This window comes from Nerophis lumbriciformis, linkage group LG03 (assembly GCF_033978685.3).
Source record: "Nerophis lumbriciformis linkage group LG03, RoL_Nlum_v2.1, whole genome shotgun sequence".
NCBI classification, from domain to species: domain Eukaryota; kingdom Metazoa; phylum Chordata; class Actinopteri; order Syngnathiformes; family Syngnathidae; genus Nerophis; species Nerophis lumbriciformis.
Window position 1 is genome coordinate 61,005,001 of NC_084550.2, and position 10,091 is coordinate 61,015,091.

At 36.9% G+C, this 10,091-nt stretch overlaps 1 protein-coding gene across 1 annotated transcript in view; it reads right to left on the reverse strand.

The window, feature by feature from the left end:
* Positions 1-9,609, reverse strand: part of gata2b (GATA binding protein 2b) — a 22,829-nt gene extending 13,220 nt beyond the window's left edge. The window contains exons 1-3 of the mRNA XM_061940400.2: positions 9,443-9,609; positions 8,952-9,354; positions 6,675-7,262 (exon numbers count right to left, since the gene is read on the reverse strand). Coding sequence (XP_061796384.2) covers positions 6,675-7,262; positions 8,952-9,171 — 808 coding nt within the window. The 5' untranslated portion in view covers positions 9,172-9,354; positions 9,443-9,609. The remainder of the gene's footprint in view (positions 1-6,674; positions 7,263-8,951; positions 9,355-9,442) is intronic.
* Positions 9,610-10,091: the final 482 nt, after the last annotated feature.

Genomic DNA, 10,091 nt, shown 5'->3' on the forward strand with positions numbered 1-10,091 from the left:
GAATAAGCGGTAGAAAATGGATGGATGGATGGATGGAGTGACAGATAGTTTGGTAAACGTATAGCATGTTCTATATGTTATAGTTATTTGAATGACTCTTACCAGGGGCGTCACTAGCTTTTAAGGACAGGGGGGGCTTTGCCCCCAGTAGATGCACAGGATGCGAGCGAATGTTACGCACGAGCACAAAACGTCACAAACGGCTAAAAAAGACTTAGAAATTATTCATTGTTATTATTATTATTTTTCAAAAATGCACGGGACGAAATGAAATGCTTCCCGGGACGATGGCTTTTAACCATATATTTTCTTTTTCTTTTTATGTATTTATTCATTTTACATTTTATATTAAATGTCTTGGTTTTTCCTCCCTCTGAAAATCCTATTAAATGTTTAACAAGCCATCCTATAATAATAAAACAGCTATTAATGTAACAATACAATAAAACAAATATATTTAATGATGTTTTTTTCATTATTTTAACAATAGGCTTATGTATATTACTTTATATAGATTCTACAAGAAACACAAAACTTAAAAAATAAATGATTTACAATTGCACACACAAGGTTTTGTGCAGCTTCACTCATTGTAAAGGAAGATAATGTGCTTCGTACACCTGCAGGACCGCAAGCAAGGTCGCAGAGAAAATGCGGGCTGGAATTTGAGTGATGTGGGCATTTTCTATATGAACAAGTGGAATGGATTGGATACCGACGTACGAAAGGGGCTCTCTACCTTACGCTACGAAGTGAGGGGAAACTGAGTGAATAATAACAGGTTATATGATTATTTATTTAAACTCATATTTGGGCCACTTTATAATGAATACGTCGGCATTTATTTGTAAAAAAAAAAAAAAAAAAAACACCAAATTATTTAGGGGGTCTTAAGAATATTTTAGGGGGCTTGAGCCCCCCTAAAATAGGCCTAACAACGCCAATGACTCTTACCATAATATGTTACGTTAACATACCAGGCACCTTCTCAGTTGGTTATTTATGCCTCATATAACGTACACTTATTCAGCCTGTTGTTCACTATTCTTTATTTATTTTAAATTGCCTTTCAAATGTCTATTTTTGGGTGTTGGCTTTTATCAAATACATTTCCCCAAAAAATGCGACTTATACTCCAGTGCGACTTAAATATGTTTTTTTCCTTCTTTATTATGCATTTTCAGCCGGTGCAACTTATACTCCGGAGCGACTTATACTCCAAAAAATACGGTATATGGATCCACGTTGTTGGTTGAGAAAAGACCAAAATTAAAAGGTCAAATCACCGTCAGAACCCAACATTGATTAATCGTCGTCAAAAAGCATGTTGTTCAAACGTTGTAGTTGAGATATAAAATATTGGTTGGGAAATAACCAAAATTCTATGGTCAAATCAACGTCAGACCCCAACATTGCTTAAACGTTGTCAGAAAGCATGTTGTTTCAACGTTGTAGTTGAGATGTAAAATATTGGTTAGGAAATTACCAAAATTAAATCGTCATATCAACGTCACAACCTGACATTGATTAAATGTTGTCAAAAAGCATGTTGTATTTGTGTTGTAGATTATTGGGTTGGGAAATTACCCAAATTCAATGGTCAAATCAACGTCAGAACCCAACATTGATTAAACGTTGTCAAAAAGCATGTTGTTCTAACGTAGTTGAGATAAAAAATATTGTTTGGGAAGTAACCAAAATTCTATGGTCAAATCAACGTCAGACCCCAACATTGCTTAAACGTTGTCAAAAAACATGTTTCAACGTTAGGTTTAAGTAGTAAAATATCGGTTCGAAAATGACCAAAATTCAATGGTCAAATCAATGTCACAACCTGACATTGAATGAACGTTGTGAAAAAGTATGTTGTTTCAACGTTAGGTTTGAGTTGTAAAATAGTTGTTGGGAAATGACCAAAATTCAATGGTCAAATCAACGTCAGAACCCAACATTGATTAAACATCGTCAAAAAGCATGTTGATTCAATGTTGTATTTGTGTTGTAGAATATTGGTTGGAAATGACCAAAATTCTATGGTCAAATCAACGTCAGACCCCAACATTGCTTAAACGTTGTCAGAAAGCATGTTCCAACATTGTAGTTGAGATGTAAAATATTGGTTAGGAAATTACCAAAATTAAATCGTCATATCAACGTCACAACCTGACATTGATTAAACGTTGTCAAAAAGCATGTTCTATCAATTTTGTATTTGTGTTGTAGAATATTGGTTTGGAAAATGACCAAAATTCAATGGTCAAATCAACATCAGAACCCAACATCGATTAAACATTGTCAAAAAGCATGTTGTTTCAACGTTGTAGTTGAGATGTAAAATATCGGTTAGGAAATTACCAAAATTCAATCGTCATATCAACGTCACAACCTGACATTGATTAAATGTTGTCAAAAAGCATGTTGTATTTGTGTTGTAGATTATTGGGTTGGGAAATTACCAAATTTCAATGGTCAAATCAACATCAGAACCCAACATTGATTAAACGTTGTCAAAAAGCATGTTGTTCAAACGTTGTAGTTGAGATATAAAATATTGGTTGGGAAGTGACCAAAATTCAATGGTCAAATCAACGTCAGACCCCCACATTGCTTAAACGTTGTCAAAAAGCATGTTGTTTTAACGTTGTGTTTGTGCTGTAGAATATTGGTTGGAAAATGACCAAAAGTCAATGGTCAAATCAACGTCAGAACCCAACATTGAATAAACGTTGTCAAAAAACATGTTGTTTCAACGTTAGGTTTGAGTTGTAAAATATCGGTTCGAAAATGACCAAAATTCAATGGTCAAATCAATGTCACAACCTGACATTGAATGAACGTTGTCAAAAAGCATGTTGTTTCAACGTTAGGTTTGAGTTGTAAAATAGTTGTTGGGTAATGACCAAAATTCAAAGGTTAAATCAACGTCAGAACCCAACATTGATTAAACGTTGTCAAAAAGCATGTTGTTTCAACGTTGTGTTTGTGCTGTAGAATAGTAGTTGGAAAATGACCAAAATTCAATGGTCAAATCAACGTCAGAACCCAACATTGAATAAACGTCATCAAAAAGCATGTTGTTTCAACGTTGTAGTTGAGATGTAAAATATCGGTTAGGAAATTACCAAAATTCAATCGTCATATCAACGTCACAACCTGACATTGATTAAATGTTGTCAAAAAGCATGTTGTATTTGTGTTGTAGATTATTGGGTTGGGAAATTACCAAATTTCAATGGTCAAATCAACGTCAGAACCCAACATTGATTAAACGTTGTCAAAAAGCATGTTGTTCAAACGTTGTAGTTGAGATATAAAATATTGGTTGGGAAGTGACCAAAATTCAATGGTCAAATCAACGTCAGACCCCCACATTGCTTAAACGTTGTCAAAAAGCATGTTGTTTTAACGTTGTGTTTGTGCTGTAGAATATTGGTTGGAAAATGACCAAAATTCAATGGTCAAATCAACGTCAGAACCCAACATTGAATAAACGTTGTCAAAAAACATGTTGTTTCAACGTTAGGTTTGAGTTGTAAAATATCGGTTCGAAAATGACCAAAATTCAATGGTCAAATCAATGTCACAACCTGACATTGAATGAACGTTGTCAAAAAGCATGTTGTTTCAACGTTAGGTTTGAGTTGTAAAATAGTTGTTGGGTAATGACCAAAATTCAAAGGTTAAATCAATGTCAGAACCCAACATTGATTAAACGTTGTCAAAAAGCATGTTGTTTCAACGTTGTGTTTATGCTGTAGAATAGTAGTTGGAAAATGACCAAAATTCAATGGTCAAATCAACGTCAGAACCCAACATTGATTAAACGTTGTCAAAAAGCATGTTGTTCAAACGTTGTAGTTGAGATATAAAATATTGGTTGGGAAGTGACCAAAATTCAATGGTCAAATCAACGTCAGACCCCCACATTGCTTAAACGTTGTCAAAAAGCATGTTGTTTTAACGTTGTGTTTGTGCTGTAGAATATTGGTTGGAAAATGACCAAAATTCAATGGTCAAATCAACGTCAGAACCCAACATTGAATAAACGTTGTCAAAAAACATGTTGTTTCAACGTTAGGTTTGAGTTGTAAAATATCGGTTCGAAAATGACCAAAATTCAATGGTCAAATCAATGTCACAACCTGACATTGAATGAACGTTGTCAAAAAGCATGTTGTTTCAACGTTAGGTTTGAGTTGTAAAATAGTTGTTGGGTAATGACCAAAATTCAAAGGTTAAATCAATGTCAGAACCCAACATTGATTAAACGTTGTCAAAAAGCATGTTGTTTCAACGTTGTGTTTATGCTGTAGAATAGTAGTTGGAAAATGACCAAAATTCAATGGTCAAATCAACGTCAGAACCCAACATTGAATAAACGTCATCAAAAAGCATGTTGTTTCAACGTTATGTTTGAGTTGCTCAACGTCAGGACCTAATTCAACAAGTTCTCAGCGTTGCTTTAATGTCTCGTGCCTGCTGGGATGGCTTACGGTTTATGAAAACCCAAATTGAACGTTTCAGAAAATTTGGGGTTTTCAAAAAAAACTTGCAAGCCATGATCATCAAAATTATAAAAAAAATAAAAATAAAGCCTTGGCTTTGCGTGTAATGAGTTTATATCACATTAATTAAGTCGTACAGCATGTTCTCATTTTTTGAGTTTCACCCGCAATTAATCTGCAAAATATATATTTATTTGAAATAAGTAATTAAATTATCTTCAATACAAATGATAACATTTAAAAATGTAACATTGAAATAAATGGTGTTAACTGGGAATAAATGACTGGAATAAACATGTAATTGAACACATTGAACTAAATTGTATGGAAGATGAACTCCATCCATCCATGGAGCCTATCCCAGCTGGACAAGTGGCCCCCTCAACGCAGGGTGGACTCATTTAAGATAAATATTGGAGGCTTTTGGGGTGCGTGCCTGATCCTAGATGCATTTTTGGACCCTCATGCATGCAGTTCAGTGGCAGCCAAGTCAGATAATTACAGAATCATGCTTAACACAAGAGGATTATTGTCAAAAGACTCTTATTATTTCCCAGTCTTAACATAATTTAGGAAATCATGCATTTCACTGCCAAATCCTGCCAGCATTTCGAATCAATACAAATGAATCTATTTAATTATGACTATTTAAAATTGATTTTCTGGCCTGCTACGAATATAAATGTTGTTTTTACGGTCTTAAATATGTTAACAAACCCATATTATTTGAGAATGTGTGTTTTAAATAATATATTCCTCATTATTTTTGAAGAAAAAACTGTGATTTTAAAAAAATAAAAAAAAATATCTGGTTGTGTATATATATATATATATATATATATATATATATATATATATATATATCCATCCATCCATTCATCCATTTTCTACCGCTTATTCCCTTCGGGGTCGCGGGGAGCGCTATATATATATATATATATATATATATATATATATATATATATATATATATATATATATATATATATAGGCGCAGATCCCCGTGCGATTGATGGCAATTTTTAATCTTAAAAAAATATTTGGATTAACCAGTCTTGTTGTTGTTAATTTTGTGGCAGGTTTGGTTCGTTTTGCATATTTAAGAAGACGCATATCATAAATTCTGTAATTAACAATACCTAACCACAATTACATTGTGCCCGAGAATTAACTAATGACACAATCATCTAGACTTTAAACACACTGCACACAAGCGAATGAATACTTAGTCAACAGCTATACTAACACTGAGAGTGGCAGTATGAACAACACCAACACTGTCATAAACATGTGCCATATAGTGAAACCACACTAAACAAAGACGTCAAACACATTTTGGAAGAATATTTGCACTGCAACACAACATAAACACTACAGAACAAATTCCCAGAAGTCCCTGCATTGTTAGCTACAATGTAAACAACCGCCTTTGGTGGATCTACACCTAACATCCACTGTAATGATACCACGTACAATAGCGTATCTAGTTGATACTACTATAATTACATCGATATTTTTTAACATCACAAAATCTTCTTTATATTGTGTTTATAAACTCAGGAAATATGTCCCTAATGTGACCAATGTATGATCCTGTAACTACTTGTTATCAGATTGATACCCAAGTTTGTGGTATTGTCCAAAACTAATGTAAAGTATCAAACAACAGAAGAATAAGTGATTATTACATTTTAACAGACGGGTAGATGTTGAAACAGAAAGTGAGCAGATATTAACAGTAAATGAACAAGTAGATTAATAATCCATTTTCTACCACTTGTCCTTAATAATGTTGACAAAACAATAGAATGATAAATGACACAGTATGCTACTGCAGACTAATTAGGAGCCTTTGTTTGTTTACTTACTAATAAAACACAAGTTGTCTAGTATGTTCACCATTTTATTTAAGGACACAATTACAATAAGAAACATGTTTGGTGTACCAAAGTGTGTATATATATATATATATATATATATATATATATATATATATATATATATATATATATGTGTGTATGTATGTATGTATGTATGTGTGTATATATATATATATATATATATATATATATATATATATATATATATATATATATATGGTGATATAAAAGCTCCATGTAAATGTGGAATAATAATAATAATAATAATAATAATAATGTAGTCACTCACCGGTGCAGGAGCGACTTTTACTTCTGTTGTTCTTTGGGTTGAAGCCGGCCGAAGCTCCGAGCAGGCTGCCCGGGTGGAAGAGACCGCCGCCGTAGTCGTGGGCCGATGGCAGCGAGTAGGCGGGATAGGTGGGTATCGGGTGGTGGGCGGACGCGCTGTGAGCTCCCATGGAGGCCAGGCTGCTTCTCATCGGGCTCGAACCCTCCATCTTCATGCCCTCCGACAGCGACACGTGATATTTGATAGATTCCTTCTCGTCCGTCCTCGGCGAGGCGGTGCCCGGGTCCGGCGAGGCGTCCTTCGGCGGCGTCGGGGGGAAGGCGTACAGGTGCGGGCTGGAGTGGGACGGCGGCGTGAGCGAAGGCGCGGAGGCCGCGTTGGAGCCGCCGTTACAGGCGTAGACCGCCGACAGGCCTCCGGGCGACGCGGAGCCCGGGTGGTGGAGACCCGGCTTGGTGAAGGGGCTGACGGCCCACGCGTTGTGGTGATGGTGGTGGTGGTGATGGAGAGCTTTGCCCCCGTCCAGCCATGAGATCCCCGGGCTGTGGATGAGGTGAGGCCGGCACACCTGAGTCCCCGTCAGCCGAGCTGTGGAGGCGACAAGGTTTTTTTTTATTTTATTTGAAATACAGTAATTGTGCAAATGCTCCAAAGCATTCACACACATGGTTTTCTACAACAAAATTCATCTATGTATTATTAATATTATCATTTTTATTCTCCAAATTTTGGCGCGCTCTAGCTTCCACATTTTTCACCCGATTCAAACCGTTCCAGCTTCAAACTGTTCAGCCCTTGGCAAATTCCAAAAATTCCCAGATTTCCCACAATTCCAGGTTTCCTGGGACATTTTTCCCATTTAAAATGAATTGGCCATTTTTCAAACGTCCACCATTTCCACATTTTTCAACTGATTCAAAGAATTATACCTTCAATATTCCACTCATCATGCACATTCAAACTATTATTTTTTTCAAGTACAAAAAAATTCCAGGAATGACCAGAATTCCCGTTTTTTTTCAACCCTTTTTTTCCACCCTTTTTTCTGTCGACTGCTCCTTCCACATTTTTCAACCGATTGAAACAATTCCACCTTCAACATATTCCACTCATCCTGCACACAAAAATTCCAGGAATTCCCGTTTTTTCAACCCTTTTTCCCACCCTTTTTTCTGACGATTACTCCTTCGACATTTTTCAACTCACTTCAACCGTTCCTCCGTCAAAACATTCCTCGAAGTTGTTTTTTGAACTGTAAAAATTCCAGAGTTTTCCTGAAATTCCAGGAATTCCGTAATACCATTTCTGAATTAAAAATGTTACTACTTCTACATTTTTAAACAACTCAAACACCAACCAATTCAGATCATTCAGGACATTCATGCTCCTAATCATTTTCAAAAAAAAATCCCGCTTTTCCCCCAAAATTCCCAAATTTACAGGAAGTTCCCATTGAAATGAATGAGACATGTTTCCAAGTTGCACAATTCCCACATTTTTCAACCTATTCAAACCATTCCACCTTCAACACATTCAATTCATCCTGGAATTTCAAACAACCATTTTTTCACATTCAACAAATTTCCAGGAAATTCCTGTTTTTTCTAACCTTATCCAAACTTTTTTTAGTGCGATGACTCCTTTCCCCCTTTTTTCGACCCATTTCAACCCATGTCAATACATTCCTCATTTCAGGACAAAAAAAAACAAGTTGAAAAATTCCCGGCTTTCCGGAAATTCCGTAATACCATTTTCCAATGAAAAACTGTTACTACTTCAACATTTCTTGCACAAGTTAAATCATTCCAACACCGACCAATTCAGCTCATTCAGGACATGCATGCTTCTAATCATTTTCAAGAAAATCCCGCTTTTCCCAAATTTCCAGGAAGTTCCCATTGAAATGAATGGGACATTTTTCCAAGTTGCACACATTTTTCGACCTATATTCAAACAATTCCAACATAAACACGTTCCACTCATCCAACTAACACTTTCCCAAGTTCCAAACCAAATTCTGTTTTTCCTGGAAATTCAAACTCTTCAACATTAAAACTACTCTTACATTCATACTACATTCTGTCAGCATTTCACTTCAACTTCAGCATTGGAGCATCTTCATCTAGTTCCTACATCCATCCATCCATTTTCTACCGCTTATTCCCTTCGGGGTCGCGGGGGACGCTGGAGCCTATCTCAGCTACAATCGGGCGGAAGGCGGGGTACACCCTGGACAAGTCGCTACCTCTACATGATTATTATCATCAGGTGTCTTACCGTGGGGCTGGCTGTAGACTCTGGCCCGGGCAGGGTTGTGGTAGTACGGGTTCCCCTGAGCGTCCAGGTGGTTGAAGAAGACGTCCACCTCGTCCGGGGGCAGCAGCTGCGCCGAGGGCTCCATGTAGTTGTGGCCCAGGCTGTGGTGGTGCGAGTCCGGGTGCTGGCCGTTCAGCGCGGCGTGGTGCATCCAGCGGGGCTGATCCGCCGCCACCTCCATCGCTCGGTCTTGTTATCCGATTTATTGAGATTTTATATAAATCCAAGCAGAGAAAAAGGATGATGGAGAATTTTTTTTTTTTATTATTTTTTTTTTTTTACTCGTTTCTCTTTATAATCTGCAGGCCATTTGCAGGACTATTTTCTATAGGGTCCACATTCCACATAGAGTCCACTTGGAAACCTGCGGGACACAAACGAAAATGTGTTATGTTAAATTAATTGATTCATTAATTTAAAAAAAAAAAAAAATGTAAATATGCCGTACTTACTTGGACTAAACTTCATTTACTTTTTCTTTTCTTTTCTTCTTTTTAATCCTCCTCCGTCCTTCAAGCGTGTGCGCTTCTGCTGCTTGTGGCCGGAAGACGTTCGTTAAAAGCCAAGAGTGCGTCCGCTGGGACTTGAGGGCAACATGGAACTGTGGCGGCCTGACAGCCAGCCGCCACCATTGTCAAAGCTGTGGGCGGAGTCACGTTGCTCTCAGCCAATGAGAGGCTCCGAGACGCTGCAGGAGGCGGGGCATCAGGACAGAACACAAGAAAAGGTAAATAATGGCCTGACTTTATCTCCAAGTGTTCTCTAAGTATATCTTTTTTTTTTTTTTTTTTTGTCCTGTCCAGCTTCTCAGGCAAATCATATAGTTGATGTAGATGCCCATATCGGCTGTACATATTGACTTTACAAAAGAGAAGTGCAGGATACTTCTCTTGTTGCCTTATTTGTATTTGACTTTATTAAATGTATTTATATTATTTGGTGCAGCCGGGCCGGAGCAGGAGGGGATATAAAAATAAAAAAAGGGAAGACAGAGGGGGAAATTGTGGGGACAAGAGGGGGATAAGACAGAGAGACAAAAACAAAAACAGCAAACACAACAACAACAATAGAGCAACATCAGCAAATAGGACATGTACAAAT